This window comes from Engystomops pustulosus, chromosome 3, assembly GCF_040894005.1.
Source record: "Engystomops pustulosus chromosome 3, aEngPut4.maternal, whole genome shotgun sequence".
NCBI classification, from domain to species: Eukaryota; Metazoa; Chordata; class Amphibia; order Anura; family Leptodactylidae; genus Engystomops; species Engystomops pustulosus.
Window position 1 is genome coordinate 206,956,993 of NC_092413.1, and position 25,083 is coordinate 206,982,075.

General features: G+C 42.0%; 1 protein-coding gene across 3 annotated transcripts in view; it reads left to right on the plus strand.

Annotated features, from left to right (window-relative positions):
- The window catches only part of LDAH (lipid droplet associated hydrolase), a 129,916-nt gene that overhangs the window by 18,067 nt on the left and 86,766 nt on the right, over positions 1–25,083 (plus strand). For all 3 annotated transcript variants that reach the window (XM_072143644.1, XM_072143645.1, XM_072143646.1), the window contains one exon: positions 7,420–7,554. In XM_072143644.1, the coding sequence (XP_071999745.1) occupies positions 7,420–7,554 (135 nt within the window). The remainder of the gene's footprint in view (positions 1–7,419; positions 7,555–25,083) is intronic.

Below are 25,083 nucleotides of genomic sequence, written 5' to 3' on the forward strand. Positions count from 1 at the left end.
CACACAGGGACAGAGCTCACAGCCTAGTGAGCTGACATGAGTGGGGAGGGAGGAGTTGTAAATGAGCAGAAAAGTCAGGGCGGAGCGCTGAGGAGTCTGCAGCACAGACAAGTCACATGTTTATTAATTAAATGTACCCGAACCTAATCAAACCTGGGACTCAGAACAGGATTCTGTCAGGGTGCCGGGTAAGTTAAGAAACACAATTATAAACAGCGGTAACCAAAAATAGAGGAGATTTAACCTGCCCCGTCTCCCAGTTACACCATTAATGGGTCACAGGACCCACTTTGACCTGTTAGTTGCCCCAGAACGTCATATTGGTCTCTTGACACCACTAAGCAACTGATTGGCTAAAGTGGGTTTTGTGACTTTTGGCACTTCTGGACCTGCCACAGTACAAACCCAGTTTGGTTAATCAGTGGCCCCAGGGGCTCTCAGGGCATCACTTCCTGTGTCTCACGTGACCAACGGCACTTCCAGTCCTGCAGGATTTTACTAGCTGGTGGTTTACAGGAATTGTGGAAAAAAGCCCTGGGGACTGGGACAACCAAAAATATAGGAGACTTACCCCACTCTGTCTCCCAGGTCCACCATTTAAGGAAACCTACCATTTGATTTCATGCATTATGAAGCAAAACAGACCTTGAGAATGCTGTAGCTACACTGATGCAGAAACATATCTTACTTAATCCGTGAACTGAGTGGTTTTGCTGAAAAAAACAATTATAACATTCAAGACCTTGGAAAAGCTGGGTGCTTCTGGCTGCCATACTTAAACACATTACACATGGAGCTTCCTGAACTGTCCAGACAGGACTAAACAACCTGTGCTGGATCACTTATAAACAGAAACTGGGGTATGGTGCAGCGATTGATTACTTCTGCCTGTCAGGCACAATACAGCCCCAGCACAGAAGCAACAGAGCCTCATTATCATAATTTTATAATTGTTTTATAAAATACAATTACAATTGTTTGGAAAAACCACTCAGCTCAGGGATTAAACAAGATATGTGCCTGCATCAGCATAGCTACAGCATTCTCAAGGTATGTTCGCTTCATAATGCATCAAATCAAATGGTAGGTTTCCTTTAAGGTGATATCCAGTTCTCAAGCACTGCTGGCAGGATCGCTTTTGGACAATGGTGGAAGGGGAAGCCGGAACAGGGTAAAAATACACACCTTCTTTTTGGAAATTGCTTCAATTTTCAAGATCTGCACCGGGAAGGGGGTAAAGGGAAAAGTTAAAAAATATTGCATATTCTATGTTGGGGCACTTACTACGGATGTGTGGGTCCTGGAAAACCCTGGTAAAGTAATAGGAACTAACATCTGCACTAGTCTGTCTACAGATAGACAGTACAGGTGGTCCCCTACTTACAGACGACCCCTAGTTACAAACAGACCTCTGGATGTTGGTAATTTACTGTACTTTAGTTTCAGGCTACAATAATCAGCTATAACAGTTATCACAGGCGTCTGTAATGAAGATTTATTATTAATCCTGATTCTTATGACAACCCAACATTTTTAAAATCCAATTGTCACAGAGACCAAAAAAGTTCTGGCTGGGATTACAATGATAAAGTATACAGTTCCGACTTACATACAAATTCAACTTTAGAACAAACCTACAGAATCTATCTTGTATGTAACCCGGTGACTGCCTGTACAATTATAAAATATACAGTTCCGACTTACATACTTACATACAAAGGCAACTTAAGTACAAACCTACAGAACCTATCTTGTAGGTAACCCGGGGACTGCCTGTAGATCATTTAGTTGTCCTATCCTTATATCTCAGGTTCATACTTTGGGTTTGCTAAAAAAAATGTTTGAGAAGATGTCCGATAATCCCCAGCGATACCTGCTCTCCGGACCACATTAACATCAGGATGTGTCCTCAGGATCCTTCCTCAGTGAAATCCCCGCTAGCATACTTCCTAACCACATCCATTTTGTGTGATCCTATGCATCACCGTATATACATCTTAGCTAACAAATACTCATTATCTGAAGGCACCGTGTGCCAAAAATCATACCGGGCTAGAAAAAGCTTAGGAGAAATGGAAACATGCAATATAGGGGTCTGATGTCACCAAATGCTTCTATATCAGCATCAATTCTCTATAAATTAAAGGGGGATTCCAGTTTTGGCTGATAAATGTTTTTCATTGTGCAGTTTTTAATATACTGTTATGAGTTCACCTTGGTTCTTAAAGGGAACCTGTCACCAGGAACGGGTTTTTTTTTAGCTGGTGACCACTTCCAATAAAACAGCAAATACAAAAAAGTTTATCAGCTCACCGCTCCTTGTATGTAGTAATTGCAGGTGGGCATGTAATATATCACATATATTATATGATTGGATCCACTCATATTATAGAGATCCAACAGCAAACAGGAAAACTTGGCTTTCTGCACCAGATGCAAGTTAAAAACATTCTTCATCTTTATTCTTTTGTCATTATAAAAGTTACATGCAATGACTAACGACCAAAAGGTGGAAAAGCCGGCCTACGCATTTCAAGCTTTTAACACGCTCTTACTCGTGGCCATGGTGCGGAAAGCCAAGTTTTTCCTGTTGACCCCTTCCTATAGCTTATTCTATGCTGATTTTAAAAATGCCTTTCTGAATTCTGCCACTACTTTATAAAACTTTATTTCACATTACCTGACTCCATGCAAGTAGTGTATTGAGTCCCAGAGGAGGGAAGCTGCCTGTGTGGCTGTGTCTTAGTCTCCTCAAATCATTCTTCCTCTCCCCTGCCCCTGCCCCTACACGCTGACATTCCCGGTGCCAGGTTCGCTTTAAAACAGACACATAGGGGCACATTTACTTACCAGTCCCTGGCGTGTTCCCCGATCCGGAATGTCCGAATGGAATGCATTGTGCTGCGATTCACTAAGATTGTGTTTCCACAATCTGCATGTGTCGCTTCCCTGATCAGGTCCGTCGGAGTTCACTTCTTCTTCCTGGTCGCCCGACGGCCGCCCCCAATATCTGTTGCATGAAAGATGGCGCTGATGCGCCAAAATTCCCTTCTAAATAGCTGTCACAGCGGCGCAAATCCAGAAAAATTACAAAATCCGACTAAAGTGCGTTTCGCGGACTCTTAGTAAATAAGCCCCATAGATCTAGTTTGTCGGAGAAAATACGCTTGTTTACCGCCGGCCTAAGATTAAGAAAACTTCCATAATAGCATAATAATGTTAAGTGAGCAGTAGTGACATTATGTAACCAAAAAGGGCAAGACACGTTCTCAAAGAGGATATATGGAGCCCTGGCTACACAGGGCTGTATTATAAAGCAGACTTCTTGGGGGGCATTTAACAAGCAAGTTGGCTAGTTCACCCCTGATGCCCCTTTAAGTTGAGATGAATGTGACTGCGTTTTATGTACATGCTCAGGAGTGAAGCTCCTGTGCTACAGATCAGTGAAATAAGACACTGGGAAGGAATGCCTGCATTTATCTCAGCACTGCTAGAGGGACCAGGGAAAATAGGACTGTGTCGGAGTTGGTGACCACTTTGGTGGAGCTGAAAGTTCGGAAAATTGAGGAGCCGGAGTTGGAGGTTTGGCTTACTGACCCCACAGTCCTAATTATCCCCTTTATGCCAGTTCCACGGCAAAGTAGTGTGAAAGGGGGCACGGCCAGCGGCGCAGTTGGGCATTACTGCCCCGCGCTAGCACACTCACTGTAGCCTGCACACTTTCAGTCATCTTAGTTCGCAGGCTATAGTGAGTGCGCAAGTGCCATTGTGCACCAGTGTAAGTCGCCCTCCCGGGACAGCAGGAGGCCTTCTGATGTGTCCAAAAGCAATGGCATGTCATAAATGTCCCCGTTTCAGTTCACTGATTGGTGCCGACTCTTTAACCCGGTGGCTCATGGGCGGCGTAGGTTTAAGCTTGCTGCATGATGGAGATGAAAATTTTCTTTATTGAATGAAAAATCAGACTTGGAAGGAGGTTTTAGAGGAGCGTCTAGGTCACATACACCCCCTGAACAGTTCACTACATTACAGAAGTTTATTTCTGGCATAATATTTAATGTGGTTTATTTTTAAATGAATAAACTGAACAAAAAATGGAATAAAATAATAAAATAAAATGAATAAAAAATAGAACAATAGAAAAAACTGTGAAATACACAGTGGAATAGTGAGATATACACTGGGATGTACAATCGTATATGTGCTATATGACCGTATTTTCCTGCGTATAAGGCGACCCCCAACTCTTCCAGTTAAAATACTCGCTGTATATGACTACCCCTCTTCCAACACACGTAGTAAAATAAAAAAAAAAAAAAACATCAGATTTGATTTCAATATGGTAATTTTCATTAATTAAAATGTTCTGTACAAAAAACAATCTTCTTTTCGCCATCTTCTGGCACTAATAACTTTTTCATACTTTGGTATGGGGAGCTGTGTGCTGTGTGTTTTTGGGAGATGAGATCACGTTTTCATTGCTACCAGTTTGAGGACTGCACGACCTTTCCATCACTTTTTATTAACTTTTTTATATGTCGCAAAATGTGGTGTTTTGGACATTTCGCGCGCTATTTCCCATGACGAGGTTTAAAGGCGGGAATAACTGTTATTATATTTTGATAGATCAGACATTTTGGGATGCAGGGATACCTAACATTATGTTAACATTACATTATAACATTTATGGTTTTTACTGTTTGTTTATTTTTATATCAGTTCTAGGGTAAGGGGGTGATTTAATTTTTTTTTTTGTATCTATTTTTTTTAACTTTTTAATTTTTTTTTACTATTTTTCAGACCCCCTAGGGTACTTTAACCCTAGGTTGTCTGATTGATCCGACCATATACTGCCATACTACAGTATATGGAGATTTTACTGATCATTTGTTACAGTGTACCACTGGCACATTGTAACAAATAAACAAACATCATACAGCCTCGGATTGGGAGATTGGGCTGTCATAGCGACAGATAGTCACTCCCCGATGACGTCATGGGAAGGCGAAGATATAAGCTAAGATGGCGGCGCCCACACACCAAACACGATTTGGGTAGCACCGATCGCGGTTGTTCCGAGAGGGTGTTTGCTGCAATATGCATCAGTTTTATGGGAGTGCTTATTAAAGTAAAAGTAATTAGCATAACTTTTCTAAGCATATATTGCTGTAATCGCGGGGTATGGAGATATAATAAAATAAGTTGCCTCAGGAACTTCTCAGGACACATCTACCATCATTTTACTGATATCCTTTAAGCGATTCATAACCCTATGGGGCTCATTTACTAAGGGTCCACGGAGCACATTTTAGTTGGGTTTCCCAATGATTTCCGTTTTCCGTAGAATTGCCCTGGGATTTTGACTCATGTGGCCCATTGGCGCCGTCTTGCACGTGACAGAAATCGCGGGGGGGGGGGGGGGCGTGGCCGACGGATTCGGACAATGCGCAAATTTAACATTTAGAATTGTGTTGCAAGACACGCACTTACAAGCACCGGGAAGAAGAACTTAGGCGCACGATCTTCATGAATCGCGCCGGACTTCATCCTCGTCGGACCGTCCGAATCGGGGATCGCGACAGGACCAGGTAAGTAAATTTGTCCCTATGTATCATTGGAATTAGATTGGAATCAGATTTTTTTGTTTGTTTTAGATTTCATTTAAATTAATTTTGAGATAAATGGTTCATGTCCTACCCAACTTTGACAGAAAGAGTAATTTATATATTTTTTCTCACAAATACTTTGGGTGACATTCACCAACTAAAAGATCACGAGGGTCAGTGAAAATAAAATCTTTTTGTTTGGAGCTGGTGGGGTCACAGGTGCGATCAGCTGTACATACCTAACAGGTGGGCTGCACCTCTCTTCTACTTTCACTGCCCTGTCCACTAGAGCTTGGGAATTTCTCTCCGACCGCAGCCCCCCCTGAGGGCATGTTATTTGTTTCAAGAAATTAGAGAGGGCCGAATTTTTTTTTAAGTTTTTTTTTTAGAAAGATAATAGAATTTGGAGGTTGGTTGAAAGTGGATATTGTAATTGCACTGTTAGGGGAAGAGGGGTCAGGCCCGATGTGTTGACTGTAAACAGTTTAATGCATTGTGCAGGCAGGTTACTTTCGGCAGCTCCCCTCCACGCGGTCACCTAGTACCACCAGCCTCGGAAACATTTGCTTCCATTCAGCTGCTCTCAACAGCTGTTCCCTGAATTTCATGTGATGAGGATTTAATGCCTAACATTTCCTACAAAATATTTGAAAAGACTTGGAAGTGCTCATCTGGACTTCAAGAAAAATACTTTGTAGCCAAAACAAATCCACAAAGTGCACTAAATTTAAAGGTGGGCCGAGGAGGGGGGTGGGGGTGCCCGGGTGAGCTAAGAAGTGGATTTTACAATCCAAACAATAAGGTAATTCTCGTCTACTACTGTCTGAATCGCTCGCAAATGTATTTAATTTAGGCAAATGAAACCCCCGGCGGTAAGGTGCAATGATGTATCACAATTTCATTGCAACACCTATGTATTAAGCAGAATAACAGGCCCTCGGCAGGTTAATGTTACGCTGCACATGTGTTCTGGGCCAAGAAGTAGAATTAATAGACCTTTTTTTAGTATTTTATTCATTTAGGGCTACATTCACACTAACGTGTGCCCCCCGTACCGTTGCACATCGGCGCCCCTCTCCTTATAGAAACATGGGGCACGGCGCCGTATTCTGGGGAAAGATAGGGCATGTCCTATCTTTTTATGGGGTATGGAATGGTACGGTGTCGCACTTGTGCCACACCGTACTGCTCCCAAATGGCACCGTGTGCCCATTGTCGTCTATGGGGGGACATATAAACGGACGAGGTATATATAATGGATATACGTCACCCATAGACAGCAATGGGCGCCATACCGTTCCTATCTTTTCCCGGAATACGGAGCTGTGCCCCATGTTTCTATATGCCCCATGTTTCTCCCCGGCGCTGACGTGTGCCCATCGTGCTACGGTACGGCGACCACACAATGTGTGAATGTAGCCTAATATATACAAAATTCCCTTTGGTCTGCTAGCCTGTACTGTACCGCCATATGTCACGTGAGTGCTTAGTATATATAGGACAAAACCATAGAGACGTTATGTGTAATATACATTGGGTGTGACCTATCACCACGTTGTCTGTTTTTTGAGACTTATTTTGAGACTTTTAAGTCTTGTCTTAAATAAGTCTCAATTGGGACAAATATGGGACAAATACTGTATATACACTAGAGCATAAACCGTGGTACCTAATTTTACAACAAAAAACTGGGAAATATAATCGCCCACATTTACTTACTCCATCCCAGTCGCTTCAATGTTTTTGTGTTTTTATGTTAATGAAATTATTTCTTTATAATGTAATGAATATTATTGGACTTTTTATTTTTCAGGTAATCCTGGAGTAGTCGGATTCTACAAAACCTTCATGCAGTCCCTTTACTGTGGATTTAATAGTCAATATCCAGTATGGGCTATCAGCCACGCAGGCCACTGCTCACCACCCACAGGAATGGGCATGACTGATGGTAGGATATTCATGTTTTATGTTTGGTATTTCTATTGAATTTCATATATAACTTAAAAGGTTGTTCAAAACTGATTGTTGAATACAGTCCCTCTAGTTACAGTAGTTACTTTTTTTAACTGTCCCTATGGGTTACCATTTTTCTAACTAGCAGTCTTAAAATAATAATTTTGCTGTTTTGGTAGTCAGAATATTATTAGTACTATAATACTGCTCCCAATGTACAAGAATATAACTACTATAATACTGCTCCCAATGTACAAGAATATAACTACTATAATACTGCCCCTATGTACAAGAATATAACTACTATAATACTGCCCCCTATGTACAGGAATATAACTACTATAATACTGCCCCCTGTATAAAAATATAACTACTATAATACTGCCTCCTATGTACAAGAATATAACTACTATAATACTACCCCCTATGTACAAGAATATGACTACTATAATACTGCCCCCTATGTACAGGAATATAACTACTATAATACTGCCCCTATGTACAAGAATATAACTACTATAATACTGCCCCCTATGTACAAGAATATAACTACTATAATACTGCCCCCTGTGTACAGGAATATAACTACTATAATACTGCCCCCTATGTACAAGAATATAACTACTATAATACTGCCCCTACGTACAGGAATAGAACTACTATAATACTGCCCCCTGTGTACAGGAATATAACTACTATAATACTGCCCCCTATGTACAAGAATATAACTACTATAATACTGCCCCTACGTACAGGAATATAACTACTATAATACTGCCCCCTATGTACAAGAATATAACTACTATAATACTGCTCCCAATGTACAAGAATATAACTACTATAATACTGCCCCCTATGTACAAGAATATAACTACTATAATACTGCTCCCAATGTACAAGAATATAACTACTATAATACTGCCCCCTATGTACAGGAATATAACTATATAATACTGCCCCTATGTACAAGAATATAACTACTATAATACTGCCCCTACGTACAGGAATATAACTACTATAATACTGCCCCCTGTGTACAAGAATATAACTACTATAATACTGCCCCCTATGTACAAGAATATAACTACTATAATACTGCCCCTACGTACAGGAATATAACTACTATAATACTGCCCCCTATGTACAAGAATATAACTACTATAATACTGCTCCCAATGTACAAGAATATAACTACTATAATACTGCCCCCTATGTACAAGAATATAACTACTATAATACTGCTCCCAATGTACAAGAATATAACTACTATAATACTGCCCCCTATGTACAGGAATATAACTATATAATACTGCCCCTATGTACAAGAATATAACTACTATAATACTGCCCCCTATGTACAAGAATATGACTACTATAATACTGCCCCCTGTGTACAGGAATATAACTACTATAATACTGCCCCCTATGTACAAGAATATAACTACTATAATACTGCCCCCTATGTACAAGAATATAACTACTATAATGCTGCCCCCTATGTACAAGAATATAACTACTATAATACTGCCCCCTATGTACAAGAATATAACTGCTATAATACTGCCCCCTATGTACAAGACTATAACTACCATAATACTGCCCCTATGTACAAGAATATAACTACTATAATACTGCCCCCTGTGTACAGGAATATAACTACTATAATACTGCCCCCTATGTACAAGAATATAACTACTATAATACTGTCCCCTATGTACAAGAATATAACTACTATAATACTGCCCCCTGTGTACAGGAATATAACTACTATAATACTGCCCCCTATGTACAAGAATATAACTACTATAATACTGCCCCTATGTACAGGAATATAACTACTATAATACTGCCCCTATGTACAAGAATATAACTACTATAATACTGTCCCCTATGTACAAGAATATAACTACTATAATACTGCCCCCTATGTACAAGAATATAACTACTATAATACTGCCCCCTGTGTACAGGAATATAACTACTATAATACTGCCCCCTATGTACAAGAATATTACCACTATAATACTGCCCCTATGTACAAGAATATAACTACTATAATACTGCCCCCTATGTACAAGAATATAACTACTATAATACTGCTCCCTATGTACAAGAATATAACTACTATAATACTGCCCCCTATGTACAAGAATATAACTACTATAATACTGCCCCCTATGTACAAGAATATAACTACTATAATACTGCCCCCTATATACAAGAATATAACTACTATAATACTGCCCCCTATGTACAAGAATATAACTACTATAATACTGCCCCCTATGTACAAGAATATAACTATATAATACTGCCCCTATGTACAAGAATATAACTGCTATAATACTGCCCCCTATGTACAAGAATATAACTACTATAATACTGCCCCTATGTACAAGAATATAACTACTATAATACTGCCCCCTATGTACAGGAATATAACTACTATAATACTGCTTCCTATGTACAGGAATATAACTACTATAATACTGTTCTTAAAAACAGAATAAAACTATTATACGACTAGATATACCCTTAAAGCTCTTGTTTGAGTAATTTATTTACTTTGCATCAGTTTATTTTGCCCCGGTGCTGTCACCATGTCCCTGTTTCTATCCCGACCTCAGTGTGTGAATCACAATACATTGCGGCCTACTCATGGGTGAGGTCATTAGTACACTGTTTCCGGAGCTAGAGACACTCCTTGTGGGCTTTGATGTTCTCTGTTGCTCACAGCGGATAATTTGTGTTTAGTTTTTAGAAAATTAAAGCTGAAGTGTATATTTTGTCTGAGGTTACCCGTGCACTGTATGTCATTTGTTCCAAATCAGCAGAGACAGGTCAGTATTTTAAAGACTTTCTTCCAACAGAAACTCTTAACTTGCCCTGAAGCCAGAGGCAGATAACGGTCTCACTTTATGGAGTAAAACACACAATCAGTGTGCGGCATGTGCTTGTTTTGGATGCTGTGCTGGTGCTGGAATGACAGCCCGAAATATTGACTTTTATTCTGTTAAAATATATGTTATTCTTCATATAACACCATCGCTCAGCAGTCACATGACACAAGACCTTCTGTTGCAGAATGTGTTCCAAAAATTGTTAAAATCACACATTTCCTTACGGCTTAAAGGTCTTCACCACTTTTCAATAAATCTGTTCCATTAGACATGTCTCTGCATGTATATGTACCTGTACTTTGCCTCCTTTGAGATCTTCCGCCTTGATGCTACCCTCTGCATACAAACACAACTTCCTCACTGTTCCAACCTGTCCTCCTGGCAGAGATCGCGATAACGCCTCTACAAGCGTCTATGACGCATGCAGAGGCTGATTTACTCTCCAAAAAAACCACCAAGCGTATAAATACGCTTGGTGATTTTCTTGTAAAAGCGCTGGCTCTCCGCAGTAGCGATGTGCAGCTGCCGCCTGCTAGTGTGTAAGGAGCAGAGCGGACAGCGGAGCGCACAGAGCAGTCACGTGCACACGGACCCACTACACTGCAGAGAGGTCTCTGCTTCTGCCGGCAGAAGGGAAGATGAAGCCACGCCCCCTGAACACTCACTGCTGCCGGTCACTGTCTTCTCCAAGCTCATTTCACATATAGGGAGCAGCAGGGGAATCACATTACACTAAAAAGGGGCGGGGCAAGCACAAGCAGGAGGACAGGACATGTGACCTTTACAGGGGTCTCAGCTCCTCCTCCCCTCCTGACCCGTCTCTCTAGTACTAATAGATATAGCTGCACATGCACACTAGCAGATTTGGCAAAGTCTGAGAGCTAGAAGGAGAGTGGAGAAGTGTTTGATTTCAAAGGTGTTTGTTGTCATCTGTGGTGGGGGTCCTGTGCCTGCTCTGGTGGTCTCACAGGTTTGTGTGACTGACTTATTCCCAGGGAGTTCAATTGATTAATACTGGTTACCTGAGCCTGACATAACATGTATTCAATAAAGTACAAAATAGTTATGATTGAAAATTCTATGCATGGGTGGACTGCATGGGACACAGGAGGGGACAGTGATCTTACAATGGTCACAAGAGCTTACAATCTGAGGGGGGAGCGGCAGGAGGTGAAAGTGCTTGTCCAATGGTCACAAGAGCTTACAATCTATGAGGAGGAACAGGAGATGACAGTGCTTTTACAATGGTCACAAGAGCTTACAATCTATGAGGAGGAACAGGAGATGACAGTGCTTTTACAATGGTCACAAGAGCTTACAATCTATGAGGAGGAGGGGACACCGGAGGTGACAGTGCTTGTACAATGGTCACAAGAGCTTACAGTCTATGAGGAGGAGGACACAGGAGGTGACAGTGCTTGTACAATGGTCACAAGAGCTTACAATCTATGAGGAGGAGAGGACACAGGAGATGACAGTGCTTGTACAATGGTCACAAGAGCTTACAGTCTATGAGGAGGAGGACACAGGAGGTGACAGTGCTTGTACAATGGTCACAAGAGCTTACAATCTATGAGGAGGGGACACAGGAGGTGACAGTGCTTGTACAATGGTCACAAGAGCTTACAATCTATGAGGAGGGTGGGCACAGGAGATGACAGTGCTTGTACAATGGTCACAAGAGCTTACAGTCTATGAGGAGGAACAGGAGATGACAGTGCTTTTACAATGGTCACAAGAGCTTACAATCTATGAGGAGGAACAGGAGATGACAGTGCTTTTACAATGGTCACAAGAGCTTACAATCTATGAGAACGAGGAGGGGACACAGGAGGTGACAGTGCTTGTACAATGGTCACAAGAGCTTACAATCTATGAGGAGGGGACACAGGAGGTGACAGTGCTTGTACAATGGTCACAAGAGCTTACAATCTATGAGGAGGGTGGGCACAGGAGATGACAGTGCTTGTACAATGGTCACAAGAGCTTACAGTCTATGAGGAGGAACAGGAGATGACAGTGCTTTTACAATGGTCACAAGAGCTTACAATCTATGAGGAGGAACAGGAGATGACAGTGCTTTTACAATGGTCACAAGAGCTTACAATCTATGAGGAGGAACAGGAGATGACAGTGCTTTTACAATGGTCACAAGAGCTTACAATCTATGAGGAGGAACAGGAGATGACAGTGCTTTTACAATGGTCACAAGAGCTTACAATCTATGAGGAGGAACAGGAGATGACAGTGCTTTTACAATGGTCACAAGAGCTTACAATCTATGAGGAGGAACAGGAGATGACAGTGCTTTTACAATGGTCACAAGAGCTTACAATCTATGAGGAGGAACAGGAGATGACAGTGCTTTTACAATGGTCACAAGAGCTTACAATCTATGAGGAGGAGGATACAGGAGGTGACAGTGCTTGTACAATGGTCACAAGAGCTTACAGTCTATGAGGAGGAGGATACAGGAGGTGACAGAGCTTGTACAATGGTCACAGGAGCTTACAATCTATGAGGAGGAGGTGACACAGGAGGTGACAGTGCTTGTACAATGCTCTCAAGAGCTTACAATCTATGAGAAGGAGGACACAGGAGGTGACAGTCCTTATACAATGGCCATAAGAGCTTACAATCTATGAGGAGGAGAGGACACAGGAGATGACAGTGCTTGTACAATGGCCATAAGAGCTTACAATCTATGAGGAGGAGAGGACACAGGAGATGACAGTGCTTGTACAATGGTCACAAGAGCTTACAATCTATGAGGAGGAGGATACAGGAGGTGACAGTGCTTGTACAATGGTCACAAGAGCTTACAGTCTATGAGGAGGAGGATACAGGAGGTGACAGTGCTTGTACAATGGTCACAAGAGCTTACAATCTATGAGGAGGAGAGGACACAGGAGATGACAGTGCTTGTACAATGGTCACAAGAGCTTACAATCGATGAGGAGGAGGACACAGGAGGTGACAGCGCTTGTACAATGGCCATAAGAGCTTACAATCTATGTGGAGGAGAGGACACAGAAGATGACAGTGCTTGTACAATGGTCACAAGAGCTTACAATCTATGTGGAGGAGAGGACACAGGAGGTGACAGTGCTTGTACAATGGCCATAAGAGCTTACAATCTATGTGGAGGAGAGGACACAGAAGATGACAGTGCTTGTACAATGGCCATAAGAGCTTACAATCTATGAGGAGGAGAGGACACAGGAGATGACAGTGCTTGTACAATGATCCAGGCATTTCAAGTAAGGGATAAAATAAATACCCCAAAGACCCCAATGTTTTCACATTGTATTGAAAAAAATCCTCCCTGAACCAAAACACTTGTGCTCAGTAAGTAACAACTTTATCGCGGCCAAACACATCTTGCTAGTTAGTGAACGCAAGTGCATTGGTCAGAAGGCTTATGTTTTTGGGAAGGATTATCTAGTAAAAAATAAACCGTGTAAAAAAAAAAGTGTTATGCCCTCAACCCCCCAAAAATAAATGAAATAAATTTAGAGGCGGCAGCCCCAGCCTGCTCAGTGTGGGGAGGTAGGGGGTTTGGGGCTGGCTATTAACAATTTATACAACTTGTAGTTATATATTTGTATTAACTGAAAATTCCATACTCCTCCTCAGCTAAAAATACTCCTCAAAAATGGTGAGAGGAGTATTATTACCCTTCTGGAAAAATGTTAGTGCGACCTCTGCCTCCTGGCGTTACCCACTGTGTCACTCTTTTCATTGTCCGTCCTCACTGATAGAGATAGGAAGAGGTGAGTGGGATAGAGCCGCATGAATTATAATTCCCCTTCTACAGCTCCTCCTACTCAGCAGAGCTCAAACATGTAAACAAAGAAACACAGGGGGCCTGCACGCATCACAAAAGTAAGTAGCAGCAATGCTGAATCACTTGATGACCATTCGGGGATTATTCACAAGGCAATAAAGGCACATGGGTAACTTATGTAAAAGAGTGGCCAACCCCTTTACTGTAGATAATCGTTTTTTCCATCAGTGTGCTTTCATGTTTTTTTTTTTTTTTTATAACAGCACAATAACAATACAATGGCTCAATGTGCTAATTTACAAAAAGGGTTTTTCACGAGTTTTCAAGGGTTTTCACCATGATTCATGGTGGACAGGTCCCATTCGTGCTTGTGTTTGTAGCCTGGGCCTCCCATAGAAATCTAGGGGAATGTGAAAAATGTGGATTACATACATAAGGTAAATGGATATCATACATGTGGATCAGTTGCAAGGTATTGTAATCAGGTGACCTCTCAAGGGCTTGGGACATGCTAGTGACATCATTTGTTAGCCTTCGTTATTTTTTGCAGATGCACAAAAACGGGGACACAAGCTTTTTTTGCTTTGGTATATTATATAATCTATTATTGCCCTTCCTTTTAATTTCCTGAATTAAGCTTCAAAAACTTTCACAATGGGTAAGAACACATATCTTCTGTCAGGCTCCAGGGGTAGTGGGTACACTGGACCACTGCGGACGATGATGTAAGCCAACATCTGGGACCGGAGTCGAAGTGGTACCATAGCCCGCCGCAAAGCGGGTTGGACTTGCTGCATCGTGGTACCACCAGGTCGTTCCACAGGTGCGACTTTGCGGTGGCAGCCAAGGCAGGGTACACAGAAGTTAGGTAGAATCGTAATCTGGGACAGGCAGGAGGTCAAGACGGGCAGCACGGGATCAGAGTAGCAATAGATCAAGGCAGGCAGCAGAGGAGTGTAGTCAGGAACAGAATCAAGGTCACAACGGGAAGTCAATATGAACGCAAAGGACATGGGAGCAAAGCCTTTTCCAAGGCTGCGAGGCACAAGGATCCGGCAGGGAACACAGGAAGGGGCTGGGAATTTATCAGGAAAGGCAACTGGCCAGCGCCAATTATCAGTGCACTGGCCCTTTAAATCTAACAGAGCCAGCGCGTGCGCGCCCTAGGCGGCGGGAATGCGTGAGGAGCCGCTGGAGCAGCTGATACCCGGCGAGGTGAGCAGCGCAGCAGCCCACACAGAGGTACACGGGTGCACCTGCGACCCAAGACCAGGGTCACAGGGGCACCCGTCACATCTTCCTTGAAAACAAAACAAAAACAAACTCATATGGCTAAAGCGAGGGGAAAAAAATTGTGAAGTTAAAGCACTTCCAAATCTTTTCTTTTAGAAAAAGAATCTATAGGGAAGGGCAGTTGAACGTGAATTGGCGCGCCTTCGTGTTTCTGCACACAATACCTGCAGCCAAGCAACTAGGATGTCTTCTAATAATTGGCTGTGTTATTTCCTTGCTTTGAGGATAATGTACACGCTATACATAATTTTCCTTTGTAATTACTTGTTTCGGTTCAGAGTAGTTCCACTTGAGAAGTGACGTTACTTAGTGTAATCTTTGGTCCCACGAGGGGTACAGTATGATGCCCATAGCAGTTATGATGCCCTAAAGCGAGCAGGGACGTCAGCAGCATTGAGTAACTTTGACTGGTGGAATTTGTTCTAGCTCGTCCACGCGTGGTTTAGCCATTATTCTCGCTTTACAGCTACAATATTTAGTTTTATTATTCCTGTAAAAAGGTTTTCTGAGATTATTATTTTTTTTTAGTTAAAATTAAAAACAAAACAACGAATACTTACCTTTGTCTGTCGCAATGGTCCAGTGTAGCATCTCCCATCACCCTAAGCTTTTGTTGATAAATCGGGGCAAAATAGTGAATCCATTACAGACCCAAGCAGGACACCTTGTGTAGTTGGTACGTTCTCTCGACACGTCGTCAACACTGAGTCTCTTTTTACCAACAATGGCTGGCGATGGGAGGACCCACACAGGACTGGAGGTAAGGACCCGGAGGTAAGCTAAAGGGCACTATTAAAAAAATAATCCTGGGCAACCCTATTTAGGTTTTACAGAGGACCTTTCTCCTCCTTCATGGAGGTGATAACCCAGGACCTCCTACATGACAATCAAGAGCCTAATTAGTATGTAGGGTGCTAAAATTCACCGACGACCTATTATGTGATGGGAGTAGTTAAAGTTGGTAAAGGGGATGGAAGAACCATAATATGGATATCAGTTTGCTATCATAAATCATGCTTACATGTGGAAATTTATTTTGTCATGGACAACAAAAAAAAATAAAAAAAATAAAAAAAGGAGAAATTAATCTACAAAAAATGTATGTAATAAATGAAATGGAAACACAATTAATTTGATCACAGTAACAACAAAAACCCCATATGAAACAAATACTTATTTTATATACATACAATCTTCTATCCCGTCTGCTGTCTCCGCCCCCTCTCCAACTCTTTGCTTTCTTAGTAGCCAGCATTGAGGCTGCTGAGTTGATCAGAACAGAAGGGCTAGCCTACATGTTAACCCTTCAGCTTAACGAAGAGATAAAAGTAATTTTTAAAAGTATTCCACCCAAAGCTTCTATTAAAAATAATTAAAGAGCCCTGAAGACCCCTTTAAGGGGGTAAAATGTATTATGTTCTTGCATGAAATTTTAGGCTTCAGGTTTGTAGTCATCATTTTTGCTCCAATTTTTCTTTAAACGTGACACCTGTTGTGTAGTTAGAAAATACAAATTAGTATCAGAGACTTTAAAGGTCAGACATTCTAGATCTTGAGTTGTTGGCTTCCTCCTTGGCCGGCCCCGTAACCTTTGGAATGTTACAGTCCTCAATGAAAAGGTGTGAAAATGGTTGATGAGATGAGAGCTGCCCAGGTCATATTTGGCCGCCAGGCTGCAATCCAGTTGTAGAAAATGACGGACGTGTCAGCCATTAGTAAGATATTCCTTAATAAGATGTCATTCACATGGTAGAAGAAGTGACCTTGACCCACCACTGTGACATCCTGCTGGCTACCGGAGAACATTCTTCCTCTACCAGATGTGATGGTTTTCCCATCAAATGCTTTCTTCAGGAGCAGTGAGAAATAACTGACTAGGGGTAAAACCCCACCACAGATGTCGGCAGATGGGGGTCTGGTTTGGCATATTTGAGAAAGGGTCCATTCTTCTAAATGAGACCTAGTCAGCACAAAACTGAGAACGAGTTGTGTTTAGACCTTTCTTGGTGTTCGAGCTTTCAGTCAAAACACTTACCCCACTAAACACATGATTACGCATTAGACAAGCCTAATATCTGATCCTTCACGTAATACCTAAAACGAGCATCTATATGGCGTCCAAAAATAAGACATGGTGTGGTCACAGTGAAGAACAATGGATCCCTTGCAAATAAATCCCATCTGGTTCACGTTGTTTGCTTTGATTCCCGGACAGAAGTTTCTCGGTATCGTATTTTTCAGTCATGGTTAATTGAAAAAGGAGAGAAAAAGGAACTAAATCTAAGATTTGGTGGAACTTGCACTTTTAAGGGTTTAAAAGATTTAAAAAATGATAAACGTAAAAAGTTGGACACATTTTTTGTGACCGAAGTGTTATCTTTGTTTAGGTTCACCGTTGGCTTGGGCGACCTTCCCAAAGTTGAGGTTTTCATGTACCGTATTTTCCGGACTATAAGGCGCACTTAAAAGCCTTGGATTTCCGTGAAAATCCAAAGTGTGCCTTATAGTCCGGTGCGCCCTATGTATGGCGCTGGGCAGCGGACCATACTTACATAGTTCCCCGCTACCGGAGACCGGAGACAGCAGATCTCCAGCGGGAACTGCAGACCACGCGGCACGAACAACTTCTGCCGCGTGGTCTGCAGTTCCCGCTGGAGATCTGCTGTCTCCAGTAGCGGGGACCTATGTAAGTATGGTCCGCTGCCCTCCTCCACCTCCCCCTCACCTTCCCCGCTCACCTTCCCCGCGTTCCCCGTTGCGTCCCGTCGCCGCGTCCCGTCGGGTCTCCGCTCCGCTCCCGGACCTCCGCCACGCCCCCGGACCCCGCGCCTTATAGTCCGATGCGCCTTATATATGGAATTATTACATATATAAGGCGCATCGGACTAATGCGCCTTATAGTCCGGTGCGCCCTATAGGGCAAAAAATACGGTAGATTATTTACCCAGATCTTTTACTTTCAATCAGTGTCATCTGATTGCTATCACACTGGGGTCTTTTTTTATTAACCCCTAAAGGGAACCTGTCACCAGGGATTTCATTTTCACTAAAGTCAGGTTGCAGGAGCCCATCACACCTGCAGTGGAAATATGTCTTTCTGCCTTCTCCAAGTATTTGCATTGCAATATAATTGTGTGTTATAAATTACCTTGCACCCTGACAGAATCCTCTGTGTATTCCCAGGGATTGGGCTTTGGTTTGGATGCATTTCAAAAGCAACACGTGACTTGTCTGTGCTGCTCACTCCTCAGCTCTCAGCCCCCCATTTTTGTGCTTCTGTACAGCTCCTTCCTCCTGTTTCCTCGGAGCTCACAGCCTGGAAAGATTACATTAGTGAGGGGGGAAGGAGCTATACAGGAGCACAAAGGTGGGGAATAAAGAGCTGAGCAGTCTGCAGGACAGACAAGTCACATGGTGTTTATTTAAATGCATCCAAACCAGAGCTCAACCCCTGGGACTTCACATTTTGTTAGGGTGTAAGGTAAGTTATAACACATAATTATATTGTAATGCAAATGCTTATAAAAGGAAGAGATGCATTTTTGCACTGCATGTGTGATGGGCTTTTGCAATCTGTCTTTAGTGAAAATGAGGTCCCTAGTGACAGGTTCCTTTTAATGACCAGGCCCTTTTTTGATTTTGCAATCCCATTTCTCAGTCTCCACTTTCAAAAGCTATAACTTTTTAATTTTTCCATGTAAAGCGCTGCTTGCGAGTTTGTTTTTCTGCGTAACAATTTGCACTTTATAGTGACGGTATTTAACCCCTTAAAGGCCTGGCCCTTTTTTGTTTTTTCATTTCCATTTTTCACTCCCCATCATCAAAAATCTATAACTTTTTTATTTGTACACATAAAGAGCTCTGTGACTGTTTATTTTCTGCGTAACAAATTGCACTTTATAGTGATGGTATTTAATATTCCAAGCCGTGTACTGGGAAGCAGGAAAAAAATTCCAAATGCAGTGAAATTTTGTGAAAAAGCGCATTTGCGCCATTTTCTTGTGGGCTTGGATTTAACAGTTTTCACTGTGCGCCCCAAATTACATGTCTACTTTATTCTTTGGGTCGATGTGATCATGGGGATACCAAATTTGTACAGGTTTTATAATGTTTTCATACATTTACTAAAATTAAAACCTCCTGTACAAATTTTTTTTGGGATTTTGCCATTTTCTGGCGCTAATAACTTTTTCATACTTCGCTGTATGGAGCTGTGGGTGGTGTCTTTTTTTGAGAGTTTTGATGACATTTTCAATGCTTCTTTAATTTAGGACTGTACAACCTTTTGATCACTTTTTCTTGAATTTTTTTGTATTTATCAAAATGGCAAAAAAGTGCCAATTTCAACTGAGGGCACTATTTTCTGTTACGGAGTTAAACGCAATACAAAACCGTTATTATATATAGCCATATCTGGGATAACCAATTCCACCAATCACGGGTGTTGCTGGTAAGTGTTTGCTGCAATATGCAGCAAAGACTTACTGGCTATGGAGAGGGCTCAGCCTGCGAGCCCTCTCTAAGCACCCACAAACTGTGCACCTCCTTTATCAGTATTATCATACAGTTTTATAATGTTTTCATACATTTACACATTTTTTTATTATGTGCAAATCGCACATTGTAATATATCGACTAAAATAAGACTCAAGTATGACTGTGTACGACCCGAGGGTGTGATGGTAACAGATCGCCATTCCCCGATGACGTCACAGGGAGCAGCAATCTAAGCCAACACTGCGCGCCAGCAGCTTTGCTGGCAGTGATCGGAAAGGGGTAAAAGGGGTAAAATTCCATCCACCTTTTACATTGATTTAGCCGCCTGAAGTTAATTTGTAAAATATTTTTTCATAGCCAAGGGGGAAGTTAACCATTAATTTTCACACAGAACCCAGTGACAGAGAGGAAATAAAAGGTTACCGCCCCCTTGGCTAGTATAAACTAATTCACATATTAAAAAAAACCAACACCATAATGAGCAGGAGCAAAGCAGTCACGTGAGGTATGTAATTTATATTTTGGGCTTAGTGACCTTGGTGGACTCTTTTAAAGGCAATCTACCATCAATATCCATCATACTACACCAGGGGGACATACTTGTAGATCCAGGTACTGTGATTGTGGTTTTCTTCTTATATTTGTTATCCATGGCCCACTTCCTTCTAAAATCAACTTTTTAAACTATGCCAATGAGCCAGAAAGTCTCCTGAGATGTGTTACCAGAGCTCCTACATGCTCTGGCCTCACAGGCTGTTACACTGTCCCCCCTCTGCACCTTCAGCACTTCAACCCTCCCTCTGCCTGATGCTATCTCGCTGCAGCAAAGGAAGTTTCAGCACATGGTGGGAGAGGGAAGTGCTCCTGCACAGTGTAACAGCCTCAGAATCTGCAGCACAGTAACACCTCCAGGAGGCGTTCATGCCAATTAACAAATTATTTTAGAAGAAAGAGGCCAGGGATTACCACAGTCATTGGGGTACATTTACTAAGCTCCGTGTGCCAGATTTCTGTCGGACTTTGCACCTTCTTTCTAGTGCAAACTGCTTGCATACGTATGTAAAAAGGGTCCGCGCCACATTTGTGTCACACGACCGTTTTGTGGCACGGCTGCACTATGCTTCATGAGACACAAATTTCTGCACTGAAGGTTGCGTTCCAGTGCTCAGTTGGACCGTGCGCCATAGTCATCATACAAAGTCTGGCAGAAGTGCGTTGCACGTCCTATGTTAAAGGTGCACCCAAAAAAAGTGGTGCCCTCTGTCGGAGCAGTGCAGGGGGCGTCAGATTCATGCAGAACATGCGCCAGAAATCCAGAATACTGGCGCCCCCTGCAGACTACACAGGTACACCCACTGTGCCTGGATCTATGAGTAATGTAACTCCAGCAGTGGAATAACACTGCATTGCATCCCCAGTACTGTAGGTATATATGTATACAGGGGCTTAGCTTAAGAGTTGCAGTAGCAGACACAGGCACTGCTAGTCAAGGTCCCGGTAGTCGGATCACTAAAGATCACATACTAATGACTTCTTATACCATGAAACGCTCTCCATCCTAGTTGTAGAAGAAAATGATTGATGCTTCATGTGGACGTTCCCTGGGGTTGAAAGAGTTTTTAGATATTAGGATATAACTCCAATGTGAGATCGGTGGGGGTCTGACACCCTGCATATCTACTGGTCAGCTCTTTGTAGCTGACCAGTAGATATAATTAGGATTCCCATGTTGTAGCCTACCCAGACCTTTTCTGGTTGATCTGTTGGGGAAGGGGTGCGTGTGTTAGACCGCCTTCTATCCGATATTGATGACCTGTCCCGGGGATAGTTCATCAGCATCTACAACCCGGTAGACCCCTTGAAACAAACAGACAGGCCTACAGCTGGAAGACAGTGGGAGAAGCGTATGAATGTTTGGGAAGCATCTGGCAGCACAATAGACCCTGGTTGCCTCGGGCTATTAGTATGAGAGAATAAATTCAGAGTTGTTAATACTCACCTGCAGCGCTCGACGTCGGAGGTCTGTGTGGTATGAATTTTACAGGAATGCCGAGTGCTAAGACGCTCAGAGCTTTCGACTCTTTCTTATACAAGGTGCAGATGTTGCAGACAATTTATCCATTTTAAAGCAGAAAAACACTGAAAAGACTTGTCATATTTAACCCAGCAGTCTCCTAGCAGTCAGACCATAGCAAAAAGCAAGGTATACCCTATCCCCTATAATGGTGTAATCACTTTCAGTACGAGGGGAAGCATAAGTGTAATGAAGAAGGGGAGGAGAAAATCTATATAAGAGTTACAAAATCTAACTATAGGCGTATTCAGTAGGTTCCCCTACTGACTTACAGACGACCCCTAGTTAAAGACAGACCCCTCTGCTCACTGTGACCTCTGGTGAAGCTCTCTGGATGTTACTATAGTCCCAGACTGCAATGATCAGCTGTAAGGTGTCTGTAATGAAGCTTTATTGATAATCCTTGGTCCCATTACAGCAAAAAAAATGTTACTCTCCAATTGTCACTGGGGGCAAAAAAATATTTGTCTAGAACTACAATTGTAAAATATACAGTTTCGACTTACATACAAATTCAACTTAAGAACAAACCTATGGAACCTATCTTGTACGTAACCCGGGGACTGCCTGTTATGTATATGAGTAGTACATATATTTATATATATACCGTATATACTCGAGTATAAGCCGAGGCCCCTAATTTTACCACAAAAACCTGGTAAAACCTATACTTTTTTTACTCGAGTATAAGCCGAGTTTGGGTTTTCCACACACTTTTTTGTGCTGAAAAACTAGGCTTATACTCGAGTAAATAGGGTGTGTATATATATATATATCTGTCTCAATAAGATAAAAATGACAACAAATAACCTAGGAGTGATGTAATGAGATAAATTATTATATAATAAGATCAGAGATGGTCCCACATAATCGCTTTCCGAATTTTCTACATTATAAATTTTGGATTCAAATATTGTTAGAAAACGACTCTTCAACACGAAATTCTGCGTAATCTAATCTTTACATTCCTGGTACTATCCCCACACGAAGAGAGATTGAGAGAGTACCAATAAAATGACAGGGGTGAGGGGGTCGTAGAGAATTGAGGAGGAGGTGAAATACCTTGGAATGATATGGGATAGGGTGTCGTTCGTGAAACCTGGGCTTACTAGCTGTAAATAATCTCTCGCGTAGAATGTTACAATTACATGAAAAATAATATAACAACAACACAGCTCCGCTCTGCGCCGATGGAGGCACCCACTACAGGTGTGGCTGTGACCCAAAAACATCTGAACTGATATGTTTTTCTTGGAATTCCCAGGCAAATAATGTCAGAAGGACAGGTTCATATGCCTCGGTAGGAAACCTGATCTCTTGTTACCAGTAAATTAACTTGTTCTTTCGTTGACCCTCTTATACAGACTAAGTCTACCACACCAGAGTGTTCAGAGATCTTTTGGATTGGAATTTTTTTTTTTTAGTATTTGCAGGTTTCCTCGAATTGAGAGCTATCAACGTAGTGTTCTGCCTTATAGAACAAACAAGGAAAATTGTGCAAAATTGTGTGGATTAGATGAGAACAAAGGGCAGGGCTCCATGAAGAGCAGAAATGAGCAAAGAACTTGTCCGCTAGATACTTGTATTCTTTGTGAAATAACGAGCATGGAGCATCTTCTTCATTGGGCTGTTCCTCTGTTATTCCAAAAAATGTATTAATAAATAAGCCTTGTTGAAGGGTTGTGGTCCCTACATAGTTTAGGTCTGACCCAGATGACTGTGGTCAGTAAGTGAATCACAGACTTGCAGACAGGTCTTTAAAGGAAATCAACCACTCAAAAAACCCCTAGAAATACTCACCCCCGATCCTCTTTCTCTTGATCCCGGGCTGTCCGTCGCTAGTCTTGACATGCCAGGATCACCTAGAAAAGAAACTTAGAATTGGCAGCGCAGGAACAAGATGTCCGGTGCTCCAGGCTGCTAATTATGCACGTCTCCGCACCTTTCTCTCCCATGGTGGGAGAGGTAGGTGATGTCACTCAAAGGGTGTGAATTCATTGGAGAGAAAGGTGCGGGGGAGTGGATAATTGGCAGCCTGGAGTACCGGACATCTTGTCCCTGTGCTCCGGGCTGCTAATTATAAGTTTCTTTTCTAGGTGACCCCGGCGTGTAAAGACTAGCGTTGGACAGCGTTTGGATTAATATCAAGAGGCGCCAAGGTAAGTATTTCTCGGATTTTTTTTTTGTTTTTTGAGTGGTCGATTTCCTTTAAGACCTTACTATTAAATTCTACTATTTGCTGTATTCTTTAACAGCCATAACGTCAAGTTCTTAAAATATGGATAAAAAACCATGGACGGTTCTAGCCTGAAGATCAAGTAGATTTTTCTTATACCCTAGAAGAACTGTGATTGATACATTTTGTACCAGGAAAACAAATCTTATGATTGTGTGATGGCAGCAATTTTTTATTTTTGACAATGGGAGTGCATCATTTGGATTTATTTAAGTATTTATACTTACAGAATTGGGGGACTTTTGGAATTAGCAATAGTAGTAGTTATGCAAATATTGTGGCGGTTCAGAATAGCAGGAGGCACTCTCCGTTTCACTGCTAAGTTCAATAGACATTGGAGTGAGTATCGATGAGGATGAGATGACTTGTTTCTCTGACCTCTACTCCCCATTCTCCCTGCTTGGTACTGCTCACATGATGCTGTACATTTCTTTAGAAAAGTCTTCTATCTGTGAGTGTAGCAGGAGCCACTCTCCATCAATAGTGCAATATAATAGGGGCAGTTTGGGTAGCCAGGGTCCAAGGCTTTCCAAGCCACCTACCAAGTATGATGCTGCCCTGTAGAGAAAATACAGACCTTCAGCTATGAAATTCTCATACCTGCAAGCAGGCTCTCTCCACATATGTATCCAAGAGCCCTTCCTGAATCTTTGAAGGTCTTCCAGAGGGACCATAACCCCTTAGGGACATCTACCACCGGGATGAAGCATTGTAAACCAAGCACACTGACACACTGG